The 25,979-nt window shown below is 39.9% G+C and overlaps 1 protein-coding gene across 2 annotated transcripts in view; it reads left to right on the plus strand.

Annotated features, from left to right (window-relative positions):
• c12.2 (von Willebrand factor A domain-containing protein c12.2) overlaps positions 1 to 25,979 on the plus strand; it is a 590,945-nt gene that overhangs the window by 179,595 nt on the left and 385,371 nt on the right. For both annotated transcript variants that reach the window (XM_070085296.1, XM_070085297.1), the window contains exon 2: positions 11,981 to 12,139. In XM_070085296.1, the coding sequence (XP_069941397.1) occupies positions 11,981 to 12,139 (159 nt within the window). The remainder of the gene's footprint in view (positions 1 to 11,980; positions 12,140 to 25,979) is intronic.

Raw genomic sequence — 25,979 nt, forward strand, 5'->3', positions numbered from 1 at the left:
TCACTCTGAGCCTTTATATACCCTCTGTGTCCATGTATTGTTTGTAATGGCTTGATAAAGCTCCTGGAGAGTGAAACGTTGCCACAATAAATGTCATATTAGTTGCACTTGTGTCCTTTTACTTTACATATTGTCGGTAATTCTACCAACTTTATTACATTACTGAAGTCAGAGGCCTGGCCACGCGAAAATATTAGTTTTCTCTTGCGTTGAGGAACAACCGACCGTGAGTCACAAGTGCCCACACCAGAGGTAGAAGGTTGAGGATCGTCAGGGTTTTCTGCACTATTATCGATATCCTGGTCATTCTTTTCGGTCACTAACTGATCAAAGCCGTAGAATTCGTCTTCATTTCCACTTCCATCACTGTCAGAACTATCAGATAGGAAGAGGAGAGTCCCAATTTTCCGGGGAGTGAGAGCTGACTTGCGACGAGGCATGGTGAACAAGGGTAACTGAGCCGGCGTTCCCACAATGCTATGCGGACGCCTAGATTTTGTTTATGGCACACACCCACCACTCAGACCCGTTCTCTCACATGTAGGCCTATGAGCATTTTCGCTCTAAATTTGACGGCGCTAGAATTTTGGCGTAGATCTACGGGACGGACCCTGAAAGGGTTAACTGAAATACTGTTAAGTAAATGAAAATTTAACAGACCATTACTGAAGCAGGAGGTGGAAGAGAGGAGGGAGTATGTTACTGCAGTAGGTGGAGGAGAAGAGGGAGTACATTGGACCCTCAGTTAACAATTTTAATCCATTCCAGAGAGCTTGTCTTTAACCGATTTTATCGTTATCCGATTTTATTTTCTCCATAAGAAATAATGGAAATCCAATTAATCCGTTCCAGACACCCAAAAGTATTAATTTTTTTTTTCACATGAAATATACATTTTCCTATACAGAAAACAATGAGACATGAAGAATAAATACAGTAATAATTCATAAAATGACACTTACCTTTATTGAAGACTTATTGATGAGTGATGAGACAGGAGGAGGAGAGATAATGGAAGTGTTTGGAAGGGGAATCCCATTCCATAAGGACTTTAGGTAGCAAGTCCTTTTCCGGGGTTACTTCCCTTCTTTGTTTTTTAATGCTACTGGGAACAACTTGACAGTCACTGAACCTCTGTTGCACCAAAAATCTGTCCATAGGACTCTGTTTCTGGCATGTCTTTAAGATTTCCCTAAAATGGGGGACAACATTGTCATTGTAAAAGTCACCAGCATGGCTTGCAACAGCTGTGTCAGGGTGATGTTCATCCATAAAGGCTTGCACCTTTGTCCACATTTTACAAATGTCCTTAATCATTGAAGAAGGCAGCTTCCTCCCTCTCTCTTCCCCCTCCTCTGAAACAATATCCTCAGCTGTGGTCTGTTGCTGTTGCAGATGCTCATGCAGCTCATCAGTGGTTAGCTCTTCATCGTTGTCCTCCACCAACTCTTCCACATCCTCGCCACTAACCTCCAACCCCATAGACTTCCCCAGTGACACAGTAGATTCTACAACTGGTATAGGCTCCTCATGGTTAGCCCCACAATTTCTCCAAAATTTTCTAGCCCCACAATTTTCTCCAAACAGAGTTCAAAGTCCTGCAAGTCACTCCCTCCCAAGCCTTACCTATAAGGTTTATGCAACTGAGGATACTGAAGCGATCTTTCCAGAACTCTCTTAGGGTCAGTTCATTGTCTGAGGTCACTTCAAAGCACTTTTGAAATGCTGCTTCGGTGTACAGTTTTTTTGAAATTTGAAATGGTACATCATGGCAAACACATTACTTTCACCAGACTCACGCCTCCACCAGTGGAAGGAGACAACTGTGGTTGAGATGTATCTTTTGTTCGCCACAATAATGCTTATGCCACATGTGTATAAGCACAGTGTCAAATCATACTGGTCAACAAACCGCCTGATTGCAACCCCAGGTTTCAGTGATATAATAGGAGTGAATCGATTTGTGCTACTATTACGTATGCTTCACTTCTCAGACAAAACCAGGCCTGACAGAAACGACAGGTTATATAAGATTAGGAATGTGTTTGTGTATCTGAAACAGAAATTCAGTATGTATTTTTATCCCATCAGGAAGCTTGTTATTGATGAATCTTTGGTTCTGTTCAAAGGAAGACTCTCATTCAAGCAGTACATACCAAGCAAGAGGAAACACTTTGGTATAATGTTGTTTGTGCTTTGTGATTGCTACAGTGGTCTTGTATTGGATATAATTGCGTACACTGCAAGATACCAGGAAGTTACTGGGTATCTCTGGTGATGTGGTTAGAACAATGATGGAACCATATCTTGGTAAGGGGCATATATTATATACTGATAACTGGTACACAAGCCCCTTACTCAGTGATTTCTTGCAAGTGAGCATGACAGATGTGTGTGGAAATCGTAAACATATGCCCAGGTTCGACGCTGGCACTTGTAGAGGTGAGGTGCAGGCGTTTGCGGCCAATGACATCATGGCATTTCAGTGGCATGACAAATAAGATGTCACACTGTTGTCACCAGTTCACCCTAACGAAATGTGCAGCTGTTATTAACTACACCCTCAATATTCATTCAGTGGACAAATGTGATATGCAGATTGGGTTTGCTGATTGTGTTTGCAAGAGTTGTAAGTGGTACATAAAACTTTTTCCACATTCTGGACATTTCCATGCTCAATGCTTATAATATGTATAAGATAAGGACTAGAAACAAACCACCATATGGCAAATTTTGTTTGTCTGTCATCAGACAAATAATAAAGTACCAAGGAACAACACCTGCAATAGAAAACCGCCCATGAAGTTATCAACAACTACCTTCTCATCTGAAGCATGGTGATCACTTTCTTGAAAGCTATTGCTTTCAAAAAAAAGGCTCAGAAGAGGTGTTACGTCTGTGCAAGTACAAAAAAATGCCCACAACAATGCAGAGACACTCGTTTTATGTGTGAGAAGTGTAAAACATCACTGTGTATGACACCATGTTTCAAAGACTTCCACAGGCTGCAGAACTTCTAGAAACATGTCCTGTGACTATATATGTGTATATAAAATATAGAAAAATAGTAATAAACATCATTTTATGTTGTTCATTTGTGTAAACACTTTTGTAAACAATATAGTGACAACAGTGTGCAGTTATTGTGTAGTATAAAAAGAGAAAAACTTACAAAATAGTTCTCATATTGGTCTTACAAGCCATAAAAGTTACTTGAAAAAAAAAATATTAAAAAATAATAGAAAAAAGTAAAAAAAATAAAATAAAAAAAAATAAATGATTACCGGGTGACCGGCCGTCGGCGATATTGCTGTATGTGGTTCACGTTCTGTCAACTTCACACCTCCATACCTCGGTAAGTATTGATGGCAAAAAATTTTTTCAGCCTATAAAGTTTAGAAAAAAAAAACTATCTTTTCATAAGAAAAAATAATTTTTTTTTTTCGAATATTTTCTGACCCTGAGAACAGGTTTGGGAGAGGGCCTGCCGACCCTGAAAGAGTTAAATCTCTCAAACCATCCTTTGCTGGTCTTAAATTCACTAACATCAGTACTGGTTCCAGGTATTTTCTTAATTAGATCATCATGCAACTGCCTTGCCTTTTCACATAAGATTGACTGTGAAACATTGTCTCCTGATAATTGTTTGTCGTTGATCCACACCAATAACAGCCTCTCCACATCTTCTAGTATTTGTGATCTCTGTTTTGTAAGCACATTTGCACCTTTCGCAACAACAGCTTCCTTGATTGCTTTTCTGTTGGCCAAGATAGTAGCGATGGTTGATTGGGATTTGTTATACAACCTGGCCAGCTTGGAGGCACGCACTCCACTTTCATACTTTGCGATTATCTCTTTCTTCAGTTTGATAGTATTTGTCATCCTTTTTACCACAGGGTTGGCACTAGAAGCTTTCTTTGGGCCCATGATGGCTTATTTAGCAGTTACAAGCACTAAAAACAATGGAATAATACAAAATGTATCACATGTAAGCGTGGAATCGTCCACCCTGGCTTGTAAACAATGGCACACTGGCTGTACAGTGGACCCTCAACCAACGGCATTAATCTGTTCCAGAGAGCTTGCCGTTAGTTGAATTTGCCGTTGGTCGAATTAATTTTCCCCATAAGAAATAATGGAAATAGAATTAATCCGTTCCTGACACCCCAAAGTCTGAATTTTTTTTCTTTTTACATGAAATATACATTTCCTGACACCAAAACGAATGGGACATGCAAAATAAACAATAATTAAATGCCACTTACCTTTATTGCGGAGTTGTTGATGAGTGATGTGCCAGCAGCAGGTTAAATTGAGAATTGTCTATTGCTTGGAAGGAGAATCCCCTTCCATAAAGACTTCAGGTACCAAGTCCTTTGGTGGGGTTACCTCACTTATTGGTGTTTTAATGCCACTAGGACCAGCTTGAGTCACTGGACCCCTGTCGCACAAAATATCTGTCCAGAGCTCTGTTTCTCAGGTGCCCTTAGGATTTCCCTAAAATGGGACACAAGAGTGTCATTGTACATGTTTCCAGTGCGGCTTGCAACTTCTGTGACAGGATAAAATTCATCAATAAATGCTTGCACCTTTGTAAACATTGAACACATTTCCCTAATCCTTGACAAAGTCATCTTCCTCTGTCTCTCTTCATCCTGCTCTGAAGAACATTCCTGAGATGTGATCTGTTGCTGTTGCACCTGAAGCTCTTGCAAGTCTACAGTGGTTAGTTCTTCCTTGTCTTTCTGCACCAACTCTTCCACATCTTTGTCACAAACCTCCAACCCCAAGGACTTCCCCAATGACACAATAGCTTCCACTACTGGCATAGCCTCCTGAGGGTTAGCCCCAAACCCTTCAAAATTCCTTTGTTCTATGCATTCTGGCCACAGTTTCCTCCAAGAAGAGTTCAAGGTCCTCTTAGTCACTCCCTCCCAAGCCTTACCTATAAGGTTTACACAACTGAGGATATTGAATTGATGTTTCCAAAACTTTCTTAGGGTCAGTTGAGTGTCTGAGGTCACTTCAAAGCACTTTTGAAGCACTGCTTTTGTGTAGAGTTTTTTTAAGTTTGAAATGACCTGCTGGTCCATGGGCTGGAGGAGAGGAGTTGTATTAGGAGGCAAAAACTTCACCTTAACAAAACCAAAGTCCCCTGCAATTTCCTCTTGCAAGTCGTGAGGGTGAGCAGGAGCATTGTCCATTACTAGGAGGCACTTGAGTGACAATTTCTTTTCCTAGAGGTAATTTTTCACAGTGGGGCCAAACACACCATAAAACCAGTCCAAGAAAAATTCCCTAGTGACCCATGCTTTACTGTTTGATCTCCACAGCACACAAAAATTACCCTTGACGATATTGTTTTTCCTGAACACTCTGGGAGTATCAGAGTGATACACCAATAAAGGCTTCACTTTGCAATCACCATTAGCATTACTACACAACGTTAATGTCAGCCAGTCTTTCATAGGCTTATGTCCTGGGAGTGCCTTTACCTCCTGAGTAATGTAGATTCTGTTTGGTATTTTCTTCCAAACAGGCCTGTTTCATCACTTGTTCAGGTTTTAAGTTTTCAGTCTCTACGTATTCCTTAAAGTCCTTCACATATTTTTCAGCCGCATTTTTGAACTGGCTGCCTCACCATGCCTTACCACACTGAGTATGCCACTATGAATCTTAAATCTCTCAAACCAGCCGTTGTTGGCCTTAAATTAATCAGCAGCAGCATTATTTTGAGGCATTTTCTTAATGAGATTATCATGCACCTTCCTTGCCTTTTCACAAATTATAGACCGAGAAACACTATCACCTGATGACTGTTTTTCGTTTATCCATACTAATAACAGTCTCTCTAACTCTTCAATTATTTGCAGTCTCCGTTTTGAAAACATACTTGAACCTTTCGCAACAACAGCTTCCTTGATTGCTTGTCTGTTTGCTAAGATAGTACTGATGGTTGAATGTGATTTGTTTTATTGCCTTTCCAACTCAGCCATATGGACTCCACTTTCGTATTTTTCAATGATCTCCTTCATTTCCATCGTAATTCTCACCCTTCTTAACACAGGCTTGGCACTAGAAGCTTTCCTGGGGCACTAAAAACAGTGGAATATTCCAAAATATATGGGAGACACACGTGGAAACCGACTGCAACAGCTTGTAAACAATGGCACACTGAGTCATGGAGTGGCTGAGCCCACTCAGGCCGCGTTCTGGGCACATGGACATGTTCTGGACGAACGTCGTTGGTAGAATTTTTCGCCATTGGTTAAGACATATTTTTCACAGCAAAAAGCGCCTTTTGACGAAATTGCCGTTACTTAATGCCGCCGTTAGTTGAGGGTCCACTGTACATAGTGGCTGGGTGGCTGCGGGCAGCCCAGGCCGCATGAACACGTGCTGGACAAATGCCCTTAACTGAGTTTTTCATCGTTAGCCGAGCCAATATTTTGACGCAAAAACACATTGGTATCCGATTTTATCACAGGATTGAAGGCTCGACCTGGTTGAGCTTGTCTTGGAGAGCTTCAACGTTCAAGCTCTCCAAGACAAGCTCAGCCAGGTCGAGCCTTCAATCCAGTTCACACTTGAAGAAGAAGTCGACAACACTCTTCCTTTCCTTGATGTTCTTCTCTGCAAAGCTGATCACAAACTTCGTTTTAAAGTCTATCAAAAACCCACCAACCAAAACGATCTTCTCCACTTCTACTCTCACCACGACACCAAAACTAAACGTGGTGTAATTATAGGCTTCTTTCTGCATGCACTCAGAATCTGCAGCAATGAGTTTCTTGAGGAAGAATGCACTATAATTGAACAAATATTTTCTAAACATCACTATCCTCGTCACTTCATCAGATGGGCATTAAACATTTTCAACACACCCAGAGAAGACACTGCCGAGAAGAGATACATAGTCCTCCCCACCAACTCCATTGCCAAACAAGTTTCCAACATCTTTTCCAATACCTCATTCCAAGTATCTACCTCCACAACCACGACCATCAAGAATATTACCAGTGATAGACAGGACAAGCTTCCATCATCTGCAGGGGTATACATAATCCCTTGTAATGACTGCAACAAATTATAGGTGGGCGAAACATCAAGGGACCTCCAAACACGTATTTCAGAACACCAATACACAAGCAGGTCTGACGATACAAGGAATGCCTGTGTACAACACCGTAATTCACACAACCACTTAATAAACTACAGAAACTCAAGACTTATCGCCACAGAAGACAACACTCAATACCAAAGAATCCTGGAATCATCGCTTATCTCTATATCCGACAACTTCAGCCAGGATAGTGGCTTCTATAACGTAGCTGAACCACTTGCCAAGAAACTTCTTCATCGCTATCCCACATAAGAGCATAGGAATGGAAGAACACTGCAGAAGGTCTGCTCACAATTTCATCCAATCTCCCTTCCAAGTTACCCAAGATTTTAAACTCTATAACCCCACTTGGTACATCATCAGATGCAGCATTCTCCACCTGACCACAGCATTCTGAACCTGACTGTAAATACTCGCATACCTTCCACCCCAGGTAGATCTGTTTGTGACTTGAAAAAGCCCACTGTGTGGGTGAAACGTTGTCAATAAAGGATCACATTACACTGCACATGTGTTTATATTTCCATTGTGTCGGTATTTTATACCATTTATTTCCAACTGAGGTTCAACTGTACATCATCATGAATTGTCAGATGTGAGTTGATGGAATTATAGTCAGATAAAAGTACAGTGGTACATCAAGTCTCGAACAGCTCCCAACTCGAACAATTATGTAAGTGTATTTTTGTAAGTGCTTTTGTAAGTGTATTTTTGGGGGTCTGAAATGGACTAATCTAATTATCATTATTCCTTATGGAAACAGATTCATTCAGTAAAGGCACTTGAACAGCCTTCTGGAACGAATTAAGTTTGTAACTCGAGGTACGACTGTACACTGTTCTTACACCACCCATATTTAATATTATTTACTACTTTGGATAATACAGCATCTTTCTCAGTTTGCTCTTTAATGTTTTCAAATGAGATATTTTGGAAATCTGGAGACTACTAATTTTACATATTCCATAGGTGTATCTGACTCAATAAGCTATGATCTTCAACAGGTAGTCTGCTTAATGCATCTGCAATAACAATTTCCTTGTCAGCTTTGAATAACAGGTCATAATCATACTGAGCTAATAACAGAGCCCAACGCTGAATTCTGGCATTTGCATTTACTGTAATGTGTTTCCCTTTTCCAAACAAACCTAGCAATGGTTTATAATCTGTTTGAGCAACAAACTGTCTTCCCAGCAAAAAAATATCTGAATTCATTAACAGCAAACACTAAAGATAGACTTTCTTTATCAAGTTGAGAATACAGTAATTCTGTTCTGCTGGAGAAAGTTTCTTACTTGCAAAATATACAGGATTTTCCTGGCCATTTACTTTCTGGACTAACGCACATCCAATACTTACAGAAGAAGCATCAACCTCAATTATTAATGGATGTTCTCCTGTAAAATTAGTCAACGAAGCTGAATGCTAAACTTTTTTTTTGATCCTTTGAACAGCCTCCTCTTCCACTGAAGATCACTCAAATGTATCCCCTTTTTCTATAAATCATACAATGGTGCCAAAATTAAAAAGAAATTTTTATTGGATTTACAATAATGTCACCATCTCCACAAAGATTGAACTTCTCCTATGGACTCAGGTGATGGTAATTTTACAATAGTCTCAATTTTCTTAGAAGGTTTAAAGCAGAGGAAGGAAGTTATTAGATGGGGAGTTGGAGATATTAGGAAGATGGAGGGAATACTTATTTTGAGGAGTTGCTAAATGTTGATGAAATAAGGAAGGCAGGGATTTCATGTATTGGCCAGGGAGGTATAACACCTTTTAGGAGTGAGGAAGAGCCAGATGTAAGTGTGGGGGGAAGTGCAAGAGGAAGTGGGTAAAATGAAAGTGGGTAAAGCAGCTAGGATTGCTGGGATCAAGACAGAAATGTTAAAAGCCGATGGAGATATAGTTTTGCAGTGGTTGGTTAATTTGTTCAGTAAATGTACAAGGGGGAAAATGTACCCAGAGATTGGTAGAGAGTGTGCATAGTTCCACTGTATAAAGGAAAAGGAGATAGATGATTTATATATCCTTTGCTACCTTCTGTGTGAATAATCAGTGTTACAATTGAGAGGTAACTAAATATAATGTTAATACAGTACCTTGCATATACTGTATACTATACCAGGCATCAATTCAGTTGTTAAACTTTATTTTCTGAAAATAATTGACTTGCATAATCTGGATTGACAGGATCAGCACCTGCTCATGAGAATGACTCCCACCAGTGTTTATATACCCTCTCAAAATTGATGGACTGAACTCATCGACTCAGGGCTGAGGGACTAATTACCTCAAACTCCTTCTCAGCTTCCACCATTCATCTCTGTACTAGCTTGAGGAAGCCACAGTTTTTACAGTAGATTCCCAAAGGTTGCAAATGTGTCTAATTCTTCAGTATCAAACATCTCAGCCCCAGGAAAACACACCCTCTACCTCTTCCTCTTATCTCTAACTGGAATCCCCAACAAGAACATTTGTTCCTTCACTGGAGAATTTCTTTATGCAGTCTTTCCTCTTACCATCATCCCTGTTGCTATGTTGTTTGTCATGCATCCATCTTGGAGCACAGCAAAATTGGAAGAAGTTTCCCACTTTCCATTATTCCCTTGAGTCTTGAGCTTCATTCCTTTCCTTTCTATCAGTGTCCAGTTTCCTTTGTTGTCCTCATGATTACTGACAGCAGGACTTCTATGAATCCTCTTGCTTTCCTTGGTCAGACTTTCTCCTGGCTTCCATTCACAGAGACCTCACTAGACATGTCCTCACTTGATACAGGTTATTTTGTCTTGTGTAAGAGAAGTATTGCCTCATCCTGGTTCCCAGCTCAGAAAGAACCTTGATCTCTCTTGTCCAGTAATCCAACTACACACCATTGGTTTCCTCTTTTTCATCCTACTACAATATATGCCTGAAAGAAAAGCAGACTGCTGATGTAGGACTGTGCATGTACATCTACTCAGATACTGAATAAGCAGACAGTCCCCATTCTATATAAACCATGCAACTCTACTGTAAGTGGTAATAACAGTGGTCTGAGTGGTAATGATTCTTGATTGGTAATTACTCTTGATTGGTAATTATACATTTAAAGGTAATTCAATTTACCATTTCACGGTACATCACAAAGAACTATGTCATTGAGGCCATGGTCCCTGATGTAGTTCTACATCAAGTGTTCATCTCACTCAGATAAGCTGTGAGCAGTAAATTTCGGCCTAGGTACAAGAGAATGGGTACGTGCAGTGTGTGTGCACAGTACAAAAAAAAAAAATCCTGCCCCACATGGTGGGAAAAGAAAAACTGTGACTCTGTGTATTGTTTAAAACAGCAAATTTGAAGTGTTTTCTTAGATGGATTTTATGGTTTTATTGACTGTTTCATGATATAATTTGATAGAATGGAAGACATACTACTGAAATAGTGATGATTGTTTGAGGACTGGAAGTAGTTTCAAACTGAGTTCAAAGTAGCAAAAATATTTGTTTTTTTGCCAATATTCCAGGGGATAGCTAAGGCTCCTCCTACAGTCCCCATTATGTTTTATAGGGTTTTAGTAGGTCTGATTCAATTATTGGGACACTGTAAACCACGACCCATCTCTTCTGGTTATACTTTGTTATCCAAGAAATAAAGTAAATAAGAATAAGAATTCAAAATGGAAGGGAAGTGTAACACAGGAGAGGCCTGTGGGACATTACTAATGAGCAGAGGAAATGTTAAGTGCCAAGAATGCTTACATTGTTTATTATGAAATTTTTTTTAATTTTGTGTAAAATTGACCAAATTACTGACTTGTGCACATTATAGAGTACATTGGAACCTAGGTTTTCGTTTGCCCTGGTTTTTGTTAAATTCGGTGTTTGATGACTTTTTTGTCAAAATTTTGTCCCAGTTTTCATTCGTCACCTCAGTTTTCATTGAGTTGACAGTGGTCTGCCATACCGAACGTGTCCGCCCGTGCCCACACAAAGCTTCCCACACATTCTGAGTCAGTCTGACTTTGTTTCTCGTCGGTAGAGGGTGGTAGTGATGGTGGTAGAGGATGGTAGTGATGGTGGTAGAGGGTGGTAGTGATGATGGTAGAGATAACCTCTCCTCCCTCTCCCCTCCTCGCCATCTTCCATACACCAACAAGAGTCTTCAATAAAGGTAAAAGTGATGTTAAATGTTCATTTAACCATTTCATTAGTCCTTTATATGTATTTATTTCTCATTGTTTTCTGTATGTAAAACTATTGTTATTCTCTATAAAATGTATTTTTTGTTAATACTTTTGGGTGTCTGGAACTGATTAATTGGATTTACATTATTTCTTATGGGAAATATTGCTTCAGTTTTCATCGAATTCAGTTTTCGTCAAACTTTCTGGAACAAATTAATGACGAAAATTGAGATTTCACTGTAGTTGAAATAGTTGAATGGGCGGTTCCCTGTGCTCATTTGATAGAACGGAAGGCATACTAGCCAAATAGCTAAGAATTTGGTCAATTGGAGCAATGGAATTGGTTTAAAATAGGACTTGAAGTGGGTGTAATGGCTGATGCAAAAATTATGCTGAAACTGACAAATTTTCATCTGCATGTCTCTGAAAGTTTTCTGTCAAGTTTCACACTTTCGGTGTCATTACATTCAGAAAAAAAATCTTTACCATTTTAGAAGAAAAAAAATTTATTTTTTAAAAAGTGGACACTGAGAGCAATATTAATTTCAGGGAGCTGGACAGTGAGTGGGTTATGGGTATTTTGTACCACATACCTTGTTTCTCGTAAGAATTAATTTTATTGTGAAGATTTTGAACACCTGGAGTGAAAACAGGGAAATGGATAGTAATTATAAGTTTTGTGCCTACAGGAATACCTGCAGCAGATGTTGGAGCAGCACCAGGGTGTGGCTGCTGATGTGGCCTCGCGAACACTTTCTCTGGCTTATACACTCCTCACTAAGGAGTCCAAGGGTCTTGGTCTTCCTGACTTCCCTTTTGACAACCTGCACCTTCTCATGGCCATTTTGGTATGTCTTTTTCATTGTTATATTTTACTATTTTTTCCCCCTTCCTTCTCACCTCCATATCTCTTAAATATGCAATATTATCACCTGGTTTGATAGCCACAGTTATCCGGCTTTGTCTAGGTAATCAGTGCATGAAGTTAAAGCTTAGTGACATGATCCCCTTACTGGGAGTAACTTCATACTACTGCAAGACACATCCTTCAAGGAATTGTAACTTCCCTCCCCTGCGTTGGTGGGAGATGGCCGATATGTTTAAAATAAAATAAAAAATAAAATAAAATATTTATTTCTTTGTTAAGGTTACAATGTGTGTTTACATATAGTAGTATGAATGGAGCAAAGAAAGCCACTGTCGTGCTTAGGCATTTCGGGCAGACTTAACCTAATACTTACAGACTACTTAAGTCTAGACAGGTGAAGAGTGGTAGAATGCAAACACTCAATCTTCACTCCATTGTTAATATGAGGTAGTACAATTTATGACATCTTACATTTTTAAGTACGAAATTAGGTTGTTAACAATAGTAAAATACAAATATTCTATGTTTCACTCTTCTTATTAATATGAGGTAATACAATTTATGATACAATCAATCATACATTTTTAAGTTTGTAATTAAGTTCATTTAAAAATACATATATATATATATATATATATATATATATTTTTTTTTTTTTTTTTTTTTTTTTTTTTTTTTTTTTTTTTTTTCAACAAGTCGGCCGTCTCCCACCGAGGCAGGGTGACCCAAAAAAGAAAGAAAATCCCCAAAAAGAAAATACTTTCATCATCATTCAACACTTTCACCACACTCGCACATTATCACTGTTTTTGCAGAGGTGCTCAGAATACAACAGTCTAGAAGCTTAAACATATAAAGATACACAACATATCCCTCCAAACTGCCAATATCCCAAACCCCTCCTTTAAAGTGCAGGCTTTGTACTTCCCATTTCCAGGACTCAAGTCCGACTATATGAAAATAACCGGTTTCCCTGAATCCCTTCACTAAATATTACCCTGCTCACACTCCAACAGATCGTCAGGTCCCAAGTACCATTCGTCTCCATTCACTCCTATCTAACACGCTCACGCACGCTTGCTGGAAGTCCAAGCCCCTTACCCACAAAACCTCCTTTACCCCCTCTCTCCAACCCTTTCGAGGACGACCCCTACCCCGCCTTCCTTCCCCTATAGATTTATATGCTTTCCATGTCATTCTACTGTGATCCATTCTCTCTAAATGACCAAACCACCTCAACAACCCCTCTTCTGCCCTCTGACTAATACTTTTATTAACTCCACACCTTCTCCTAATTTCCACACTCCGAATTTTCTGCATAATATTTACACCACACATTGCCCTTAAACAGGACATCTCCGCTGCCTCCAACCGTCTCCTCGCTGCTGCATTTACCACCCAAGCTTCACACCCATATAAGAGTGTTGGTACTACTATACTTTCATACATTCCCTTCTTTGCCTCCATAGATAACGTTTTTTGACTCCACATATACCTCAACGCACCACTCACCTTTTTTCCCTCATCAATTCTATGATTAACCTCATCCTTCATAAATCCATCCGCCGACACGTCAACTCCCAAGTATCTGAAAACATTCACTTCTTCCATACTCCTCCTCCCCAATTTGATATCCAATTTTTCTTTATCTAAATCATTTGACACCCTCATCACCTTACTCTTTTCTATGTTCACTTTCAACTTTCTACCTTTACACACATTCCCAAACTCATCCACTAACCTTTGCAATTTTTCTTTAGAATCTCCCATAAGCACAGTATCATCAGCAAAAAGTAACTGTGTCAATTCCCATTTTGAATTTGATTCCCCATAATTTAATCCCACCCCTCTCCCAAACACCCTAGCATTTACTTCCTTTACAACCCCATCTATAAATATATTAAACAACCATGGTGACATTACACATCCCTGTCTAAGACCTACTTTTACCGGGAAGTAGTCTCCCTCTCTTCTACACACCCTAACCTGAGCCTCACTATCCTCATAAAAACTCTTTACAGCATTTAATAACTTACCACCTATTCCATATACTTGCAACATCTGCCACATTGCTCCTCTATCCACTCTATCATATGCCTTTTCTAAATCCATAAATGCAATAAAAACTTCCCTATCTTTATCTAAATACTGTTCACATATATGCTTCAATGTAAACACCTGATCTACACATCCCCTACCCACTCTAAAACCTCCTTGCTCATCCGCAATCCTACATTCTGTCTTACCTCTAATTCTTTCAATTATAACCCTACCGTACACTTTTCCTGGTATACTCAGTAAGCTTATTCCTCTATAATTTTTACAGTCTCTTTTGTCCCCTTTCCCTTTATATAAAGGGACTATACATGCTCTCTGCCAATCCCTAGGTACCTTCCCCTCTTTCATACATTTATTAAACAAAAGTACCAACCACTCCAACACTATATCCCCCCCTGCTTTTAACATTTCTGTCATGATCCCATCAGTTCCAGCTGCTTTACCCCCTTTCATTTTACGTAATGCCTCACGTACATCCCCCACACTTACATTCTGCTCTTCTTCACTCCTAAAAGATGGTATACCTCCCTGACCAGTGCATGAAATTACTGCCTCTGTTTCTTCCTTAACATTTAAAAGTTCCTCAAAATATTCTCGCCATCTACCTAATATCTCCATCTCCCCATCTACTAACTCCCCTACTCTGTTTTTAACTGACAAATCCATATTTTCCCTAGGCTTTCTTAACTTGTTTAACTCACTCCAAAATTTTTTCTTATTTTCATTAAAATATATATATATATATATATATATATGTATATATATATATATGTATATATATATATAAATATATATATATATAAATATTTATATATATAAATATATATAAATATATATATATATATATAAATTTATATATATATATAAATATATATGTATATGTATATATAAATATATATATATGTGTGTATATATATATATATATATATATATATATATATATACAGGAAGGCCCCACTTATACGGCGGGTTAGGTTCCAGGCTACCGCCGTAAAGCGGAAATCGCCGTAAAGTGGAACACCCTTTTTTTCCACTTATAAATGCATACAAACACTAGATAACAAGTTTACACTAACATATATTAAGTTAGCAATAGAACCAGGCATCAAAAAACAATAAAAAGGTACAATACACACATAGTGCACTCATTACTTACCTTAAAATATTTATAGTCTTAATCTAGGGTGAGACAAGTAGTATTTATTGTAAGAAATCAAGTGTGGTATGTATTGTAATAGCCTCACCAGGCCACCCCACCCACACATACTATTCTATGATATTTAAGCATCCCAGAGCGATAAAATGTATATACAGTTCACTCATTACTTACCTTAAAATATTTGTAGTCTTAATGTAGGGTCAGGAGTAAGTAAATGAGATAAAACGAATAAATGAGAGAGAGAAAGAATGAGTACATGAGAGGGGGCAGGCGCAGTTATGTAAACAAACCAGGGGAAGGTAAGTTTTGTAAACAAACGAAATGTACACGTCTGGTTTGTGTACAAGTTACATTGTGTACAGGTTGTCTCTACATTGATACGGTAGAATTAATAAAGAAGAACACTCCCATTCTCATGTAACATCATTTTGAGAAGAAATGAAGCTCTGAGTGAAGGCAATGGAAATAAGTCACACTGACTTTTTTGGGTTATCCTAGGTTCTCTACACGTATGTTGTTATGTATGATAATCTATGTAACTGTATTTGTGTATACCTGAATAAACTTACTTACATACATACGAAAGGAATAATTTTCTACAGTTACCCCCAGTAACACATTTACTCTTATGTTAGATTAGAGAAAATGTTATTCTTGCCGTCACTTGTACAAGTTATGTGGCTCCCACATCTTATATTTATGTTTATTTATTCTATTGTGGGGTGTATTTATCATCTTTTTATGTTATGTATCGTGTTTATTATATAATTTTGAAAAAAATATCATGGATGGATTAATGAAAATGTGTATATTACCGTAATATACGACATTTAATGAGACTCGGTATTGTTATTATCACCACTTGTGCAAGTCGTCTGCTACGACATCTCACATTTCTTTATTTATTCTACTGTGGGGTGTATTTATCTTATTTATATGTTATGCATCGTGTTTATTATATAATTTTGAAAAAAATATCATGGATGGATTAATGAAAATGTGTATATTACCGTAATATACGACATTTAATGAGACTCAGTATTGTTATTATCACCACTTGTGCAAGTCGTCTGCTACGACATCTCACATTTGTTTATTTATTCTACTGTGGGGTGTATTTATCTTATTTATATGTTATGCATCGTGTTTATTATATAATTTTGAAAAAAATATCATGGATGGATTAATGAAAATGTGTATATTACCGTAATATACGACATTTAATGAGACTCAGTATTGTTATTATCACCACTTGTGCAAGTCGTCTGCTCACATCTCACATTTGTTTATTTATTCTACTGTGGGGTGTATTTATCTTATTTATATGTTATGCATCGTGTTTATTATATAATTTTGAAAAAAATATCATGGATGGATTAATGAAAATGTGTATATTAACGTAATATACGACATTTAAATGACTCGATGTATGTAAGTTTATTTAGGTACAGGTATACATAAGTATAATTATCAGAGTATATATAAAATATGAAATAACTTTTAAAAACATTTGAAATTTTGGAGTTTCCAGACAAAATGGAGAGACTTAGTGCTTACTGAGCTCATGGAGAATGTAAACAAACAGGGTGGGGCACGGTGACCGTATTAGAAAGTCAGGTGGGGGGAGCCGTATAGTGAGTTTTGGTCATAATTTGAAATGTCCGTATTAGCGGAACGCCGTAAAGCGGGGCCCTCCTGTATATATATATATATGTGTGTACAGTGGACCCTCAGCTAACGATATTATTCCATTCCTGAAAGATTATCGTATGCTGAAATTATCATTAGCTGAATTAATTTTCCCCTAAGAAATAATGGAAATCAAATTAATCCGTGCAAGACACCACAAAGTATGAAAAAAACAATTTTTTACCACATGAAATATTAATGATACTTACCTTTATTGAAGATCTGGTGATGATTGATGGGATGGGAGGAGGGGAGAGTATGGAAGTTGTTAATGTTTATAAGGGGAATCCCCTTCCATTAGGACTTTAGGTAGCACGTCCTTTTCCGTGGTTACTTCCCTTCTTCTTTTAATGCCACTATGACCAGCTGACTGTGGTGCAGCAACAGCTGACTTTAGTGCAGCAGCAGCTGACCGTGGTGCAGCAACAGATGATGGTGGTGTAGCAGCAGCTGACTGTGGTGCAGCAGCAGCTGACCGTGGTGCAGCAGCAGCTGACCGTGGTGCAACAGCAGCTGACCGTGGTTCAGCAACAGCTGACTGGTGCAGCAACAGCTGACTGCGGTGCAGCAACAGCTGACCATGGCGCAGCAACATATGACCGTGGTGCAGCAACAGCTGACCATGGTGCAGCAACAGCTGACTGTGGTGCAGCAACAGCTAACGGTGATGCAGCAGCAGCTGACCGTGGTACGATAGTACATATTTCTCACCCTTTTTACCACAGGGTGGGCACTAGAAGCTTTCTTTGGGCCCATGGTGGCTTATTTAGCAGTTACAAGCACTATAAACAATGGAATAATACAAAATGTATCGAATGTATGCATGCAATGACAGCAGGGCTGGATGGACAGGTTCGGAACGAGTCATGTTGGTCAGAAACAGCTGATGGTGGTGCAGCAACAGCTGACCGTGGTGCAGCAACAGTTGACAGTGGTGTAGCAGCAGCTGACTGTGGTGCAGGAGCAGCTGACCATGGTGCAACAGCAGCTGACCGTAGTTCAGCAACAGGTGACTGGTGCAGCAACAGCTGACCATGGTGCAGCAACAGCTGATGGTGGTGCAACAGCAGCTGACCGTGGTTCAGCAACAGCTGACTGGTGCAGCAACAGCTGACCGTGGTTCAGCAACAGCTGACTGTGGTGCAGCAGCAGCTGACCATGGTGCAGCAGCAGCTGACTGTGGTGCAGCAACAGCTGACGGTGGTGCAGCAGCAGCTGACCGTGGTACGATAGTATGTATTTCCCACCCTTTTTACATATGATCGCTTGAGAGATGGTATCTCCTGCTATCTGTTTTTCGTTTATCCACACCAATAACAGTCTCTCAACATCTTCGAGTACTTGCGATCTCTGTTTCGAAAACAAACTTGCACCTTTTGCAAGACCAGCTTTCTTGATTGCCGTTTTGTTGGCCACAGTAGTAGCGATGGTTGATTGGGGTTTGGTATACAACCTGGCCAGCTCCGAGACACTCACTCCACTTTTGTACTTAGCAATTATCTCTTTCTTCATTTCCATAGTAATTTTCACCTTTTTTACCGCACGGTTGGCACTAGAAGCTTTCTTGGGGCCCATGGTGACTTATTTTGCAGGTACAATCACTAAAAACGCTGTGATGATATGAAATGTTCCAATTGTATGCATGGATGCAACTGCACTGGCTGGCTTGTAAACACTGGCACCCACGGGACAACTGAGGCGCGCTCAGGCCACACGTGGACACGTCTCGAATGAATCACGTAGGGTGAGTTTTTTAGCATTAGCTTAGGCAAAATTTTTGCGTTAAAATGTATCGCATGCTGGAGTTAACATTAGGTGATGCTATCGTTAGCTGAGGGTCCACTGTATATATATTGTAGGTAGTAGGTTGGTAGACATCAACTGCCTAGGGAGGTAATACCATCCTGCTAAGTGAGTGTAAAACGGAATCCTGTAATTGTTTTACATGATGGTAGGATTGCTGGTGTCTTTTTTCTGTCTCTTAAACATGCAAGATTTCAGGTATGTCTTGCTTCTTCTACTTACACTTAGGTCACACTACACATACATGTACAAGCATATATATATATATATACACCCCTCTGGGTTTTCTTCTAATTTCTTTCTAGTTGTTCTTCCTGTTTGTTTCCTCTTACCTCCATGGGGACGTGGAACAGAATTCTTCCTCTCTAAGCCATGCGTGTTGTTGTAAGAGGCAACTAAAATGCCGGGAGCAAGGGGCTAGTAACCTCTTCTCCTGTATATATTACTAAATGTAAAAGGAGAAACTTTTGTTTTTCCTTTTGGGTCACCCCACCTCGGTGGGATATGGCCGGTGTGTTGAAAGAGAGAAATATATACAGTGGACCCTTGAGTTTCGGCAGCCTCGACTTTCGTGAAATTCAACCTTCAGCGTTTTTTTTTGGCAAAATTTGGCCTCGAGTTTCGTGATTAGACTCGTGCTTCGGCGACTGTCCGGTACCCGTCCGCCCGTCACCACGCACATCAAGCCAGTCTCCCATGCCATTCATGCTCATTGTGCCATTGTTTACCAACACGTGACCATCACCCCGTGGGTTCATACAATACATTTCATAATAATCCATTGTTTTTTGTGCTTGCAACTGCTAAATAAGTCATCATGGACCCAAGGAAAGCTAGTGCAAGCCCTTTGGTAAATAAAGTGAGAAACACAATCCAGAAGGATTTTGAAGGGTTTGAGGCAGACCCTGTCCCTGCCGACCCTCTGCCTGTTGTGGAAGGTGTTGTGGCATTGGGCAAGTCCATGGGGTTGGAGGTGAGTGACGGGGATGTGGAAGAGTTGGTGGAGGACCACAGGGAAGAGCTAACCACTGACGAACTGCAAGAGCTTCAACTGGAACAGCATCAGACCACAGCCGAGGAACTTGCTTCATAGGAGGAGGAAGAGGGAGTGGATGAAGTGCCTTCTTCAAAGATTAAGGAGATTTGTGCCAAGTGGAATGGGTTGCAAAGTTTTGTTGAAAAGTATCACCCTGACCAAGCTGAAACAAGCCATATCTGCAACATGTACAATGACAGTGTTGTGTCCCACTTCAGGAAAATCTTAAAGAAACGCCAGAAAAAGACTTCTCTGGACAGATATTTTGTGCGACAAGGGTCCAGTGACTCTCAAGTTGTTCCCAGTGGCATTAAAAGAAGAAGGGAAGTAACCCCAGATAAGGACTTGCTACCTAAAGTCCTAATGGAAGGAGATTCTCCTTCCAAACAATAGTGTACACCTTCCTCCTATCCCCTCGTCCCGTCTTCCATCCACCCAGAAGTCTTCAGTAAAGGTAAGTGTAATGTTATTATTATTTTTTATATGCATGTACTTGATTTCTCATTTTAATATTTTTGGGTGTTTGGAAGGGATTAATTTTATTTCCATTATTTCTTATGGGGAAAATGGTTTTGAGTTTCATGAATTTAGACTTTCGGCAGGCTCTCTGGAACGGATTAATCACGAAACTTGGGGATCCACTGTATACAGTGGTCCCTCGTTTTTCGTAGTTCTCGGGAATCATAGATTTCAGAAATCATAGGGATATTTTCGTATAAACATGGGCTCGCTAATCATAGGTTGACTCACGAATAGTAGTTCGTCCGGGACGCATATGCACGGTGTGAGCCAGGGCTGCCTCCCTACCCAGCCAGTCTCGCATTGTTTATCAGTGAGCGAAGGTCCCCTCACGTGCTCCTACGAAATATTTCATAATATTCTACTCATTTTACTGCTTGCAAGTACTGAATCAGCTACCATGGCTCCAAAGAAAGCTCCTAGTGGCCAGATTGTGTCGACAAAAGGGATTTTGAAGGGTTTGGGACTGACCCAATTGTGGCACTGGGGAGTTCCATGGGGTTGGATGTGAGTTTGGAGGATGTGGAAAAGTTGGTGGAAGACCACAACGAAGAGCTCACCACTGAGGAGCTGCAAAAGCTTCAGCAGGAACAGCAACAGATCGCAGCTCAGAATCTTGCTGCAGAGGAGGAGGAAGAGAGATGGAAGAAGGTGCCTTCTTCAGAAATTAAAGAGATTTTTGCTATGTGGGGTAAGATGGATAGCTTTATGGAGAAACATCACCCTGACAAGGTTGTTGCAAGTCATGATGGCAACATGTACAGTGACAAAGTCTTGGGCCATTTTAGGGAAGTGTTAAAGAGACGCCAGAAACAGAGCTCTCTCCACAGTTATTTTGCGAGACAGGACTCCAGTGACTCTCAAGGTGGTCCTAGTGGCATTAAGAAACAGAGAAGAGAAGCAACTCCAGAAAAGTAATTGGTACCTGAGGTGTTGCTGGAAGGGGATTCCCTTTCCAAACTGTAAACAATCCACTCTCTCTCCTCCTCCAGTCTCCCATACACTAAGAAGAATCTCCAATAAAGGTAAGTGTTATGCTGTTAATGTTTCATCATTTCCCATTGTATTGTTTATGTACTACATCTATATTTCATGTAAAAAATTTTTTTGTTTTAATACTTCTGGGTGTCAGGAACAGATTAATTGTATTTACATTATTTTTTATGGGGAAAATTGATTCGCAAATCATAGATTTTGATAATAGTAGCAACTCCAGGAACGGATTAACTACGAAAAACGAGGGACCACTGTATATATACAGTGGACCCCCGACGTACGATGTCCCCAATTTACGTTAAAACCGACCTACGATGCTTTTCAGTGTAAAAATTTGACCCCGACGTACGTTGAAAAACTCGACCCACAGCATTCGTCCGGTACCACGTCCACATGTCTGTCCGCCTGAGCGCGCCTCAGCTGGCCTGCCTTCAGTTAATGTGGCAATGTTTACAAGCCAGAGCGGTCACTCCCAAGCATACATTCAGAATATTTTGTATTCTATTGTTTTTATTGCTTCTAACTGCTAAATAAGCCACCATGAGCCCAAAGAAAGCTTCTAGTGCCAACCCTGTGGTAAAAAGGGTGAGAAATACTATCGTACCATGGTCAGCTGCTGCTGCACCATGGTCAGCTGCTGCTGCCCCATGGTTTGCTGCTGCTGCCCTATGGTTTGCTGCTGCTGCCCCATGGTCTGCTGCTGCACCATGGTCAGCTGCTGCTGCACCATGGTCAGCTGCTGCTGCACCATGATCAGCTGCTGCTGCCCCATGGTCAGCTTCTGCTGCACCACGGTCAGCTTCTGCTGCACGACGGTCAGCTGCTGCTGCACCATGGTCAGCTGCTGCTACACCACGGTCAGCTGCTGCTGCACCATGGTCAGCTGCTGCTGCACCATGGTCAGCTGCTGCTGCACCACGGTCAGCTGCTGCTGCTGCTGTAACACCATTGTTGGTGTGGCTTATCGAGAATACCAAGAAACAACCCCGGAGGGTTAGCCACCCAGGATAACCCAAGAATGTCAGTGTGTCATCAAGGACTGTCTAACTTATTTCCATTGGGGTCCTTAATCTTGTCACCCAGGATGCGACCCACACCAGTCGACTAACACCCAGGTGAACAGGAAAAAATGCCTGGAACTAGTGCTCATATTGGTGAATTTAAGGCCAGCAAAGGTTGGTTAGAGAGATTTAAGAATCACAGTGGCATACACAGTGTGATAAGGCCTGTTCTGGAAGAAAATGCCAAACAGGACCTACATTACTCAGGAGGAATAGGCACTCCCAGGACACAGTGTCTCATCGGTCATTGCTGCATCTTCAATAAAGGTGTCATTTATTCTTCATATAGTAGAGTAGAACATGCACAATATATATTGTGCATGTACTACTCTAGTATTGTTCATGTATTCTTTTTTTGTGTGTAGGAAAATGTATATTTCATGTAGTAAAATTTTTTTTTTCGTACTTTTGGGTGTCTTGCACGGATTAATTTGGTTTCCATTATATCTTTTGTGGGTCCGTTCTGTAGATCTACGGCTTTACGTTCAGGGTCCAAACCGTAGATCTACGTCATGAGCTCAGCTCACTCTGATAAACTGTGAGTGGTACATTTGGGCCTAGATATGAGAGAATACATCTATGTGGTATGTGTGCACCACATAAAACAGATCCTGCAGCACGCTGTGTATGAGAGAAAAAAATGAAATCATGATTTTTCGATTAAAACAGCGACTTTGCAGTGTTTTTTCGTATGTTTTTTCTAGTTCTATTTGCGATTTCTTGGTCTCATTTGATAGAATGGAAGACATATTACAGAAATAGAGATGATTTTGATTGGTTTTAGCACTGGAAATGGCTTGAAACTGAGCTCAAAGTAGCAGAAATGTTAAATTTTTGCCGATATTCAAGAGTAAACAAACGACCTCACATGTCTAATACACGCCAGCTGGTGGGTCTAATATGCATTCACAAGTATGGTGATGATATTTATACAATTATTACAGTATTGCATAACAGTAAATCTTCTATTTTTTGGTGTGAATAAAAATTCATTATGTGAATAAAAAATCAAAATGGAATTTATTTGTAAAGCCTCAAAACATAACTAATGAACAGAGGAAATGTAAGTTTAGTTCCAGGAATACCTACATTGTTTATTCTGGACCCTATTTTGAAATTGGAATATTTTGAACTTTGTGTTAAATTGGCCAAATTAACAATTTCTGATGACTTTAATTTGTAGTTGAAACAGTTGACTTGGCAATTTCTTGTGCTCAATCGATAGAATAGAAGTAATACTAGTGAAATAGCTAAGAATTTGGTTGACTGGAATAATGTAATTGGCCTAAAATGGGAGTCAAAGTCGGCAAAATCGCCGATTCGTAAATATCGCTGAAACATCAAAATTCGCAAGAGCATAATTTCGTCAATTTTCCATCAAATTTCGTACTTTTTTTTTATTACCTTCACAAAAAGATTCTCTACCATTTCATAAGAAAAAATAACAAATTTTTTTTTTTGAAAATTCTTGGACACTGGGGCACCACTTCAGATTTGGGCCTTGGACCCTGAAGGGGTTAATTCAGCCCAGCATCATTTCGTCTTATGATGGGCTCTCAGGAACGGATTAATATCGTAAGTTGGGGGTCCACTGTATATTGTAGGTATTGTAGGTAGTAGGTTGGTAGACAGCAACCGCCTAGGGAGGTACTACCGTCCTGCCAAGTGAGTGTAAAACGGAATCCTGTAATTATTTTACATCATGGTAGGATTGCTGGTGTCTTTTTTCTGTCTCTTAAACATGCAAGATTTCAGGTATGTCTTGCTTCTTCTTCTTACACGTAGATCACACTATGCATACATGTACAGTGGAACCCCAACATTCGATGGCATCGACATTCGATAAATCCGACATTCAATGCATTTTAACACAAAAATTTTGCCTCGACATTCGATGGAAAACCCGACATTCGATACGATTCGTACGAGACATGTCCACGTGTGGCCTGAACTGCCCCGTGTGTGCCACTGTTTACAAGCCAGCCAGTGTGCGCGCATCTAAGGATACATTCGGTACATTCCATATTATCCATATTATCACTGTTTTTGGTGCTTGTTTCTGCAAAATAAGTCACCATGGGCCCCAAGAAAGCTTCTAGTGCCACCCCTTTGAGAAAAAAGGTGCTAATGACTATTGAAATGAAGAAAGAGATAATTGCAAAGTACGAAAGTGGAGTGCGTGTGTCGGAGTGCAGGATGATTTGGTAAAGAAATTGCCTGCAACTAGTGGTGATGTGAGTGAATTTAAGGCCAGCAAAGGTTGGTTTGAAAGATTTAAGAATTGTAGTGGCATGCACAGTGTGGTAAGGCATGGTAAGGCTGCCAGTTCAAGTCCTAATGGAAGGGGATTCCCCTTCTAAACACTAACACCATCCACAGTCTCCCCTCCTCCTATCCCATCAATCATCACCAGATCTTCATTAAAGGTAAGTGTCAATTATTCTATTGTTATTAATCTATTGTTATTGTTGTTATTGTAATTATTCTATTGCATTAAACTTAATATTTCATGTGGTAAATTTTTTTTTTCATACTTTTGGGTGTCTTGCACGGATTAATTTGATTCCCATTATTTCTTATGGGGAAAGTTAATTCGACTTTCGATATTTTCTACATTCGATGGCTCTCAGGAACAGATTAATATCGAATGTCGGGGGTCCACTGTACAAGCATATATATACACACCCCTCTGGGTTTTCTTCTATTTTCTTTCTAGTTCTTGTTCTTGTTTATTTCCTCTTATCTCCATGGGAAAGTGGAACAGAATTCTTCCTCTGTAAGCCATGCGTGTTGTAAGAGGCGACTAAAATGCCAGGAGCAAGAGCTTAGTAACCCCTTCTCCTGTATAAATTACTAAATTTAAAAAGAGAAACTTTTGTTTTTCTTTTTGGGCCACCCTGCCTTGGTGGGATACAGCCAGTTTGTTGGAAAAATATATATATATATATGTATATACAGTGGACCCTCAACCAGCGATGGCATCAATTAACGATAAATCTGACTAGCGATACATTTTAACGCAAAAATTTTGCCTCGACTAGCGCTTAAAAACCCGACCAGCGCTATTTGTTCTGTACGAGACGCATCCACTTTGGCCTGAGCGCGCCTCACTTGTCCCGTGGGTGCCAGTGTTTACAAGCCAGCCATCGCGGTCGCTTCCAAACATACAACTGGAACATTTCATATTATCACAGCCTTTGTAGTGATTGCACCTGCAAAATAAGTCACCATGGGCCCCAAGAAATCTTCTAGTGCCAACCCTACAGCAAAAAGGGTGAGAATTACTATGGAGATGAAGAAAGAGATCATTGCTAAGTATGAAAGTGGAGTGCATGTCTCTGAGCTGGTCAGGTTGTATAATAAACCCCAGTCAACCATCGCTACTATTGTGGGCAAGAAAACAGCAATCAAGGAAGCTGTTCTTGCCAAAGGTGCAACTATGTTTTCGAAACTGAGATCGCAAGTGGTAGAAGATGTTGAGAGACTCTTATTGGTGTGG

Source organism: Cherax quadricarinatus, chromosome 15 (genome assembly GCF_038502225.1).
Source record: "Cherax quadricarinatus isolate ZL_2023a chromosome 15, ASM3850222v1, whole genome shotgun sequence".
Taxonomy (NCBI): Eukaryota; Metazoa; Arthropoda; class Malacostraca; order Decapoda; family Parastacidae; genus Cherax; species Cherax quadricarinatus.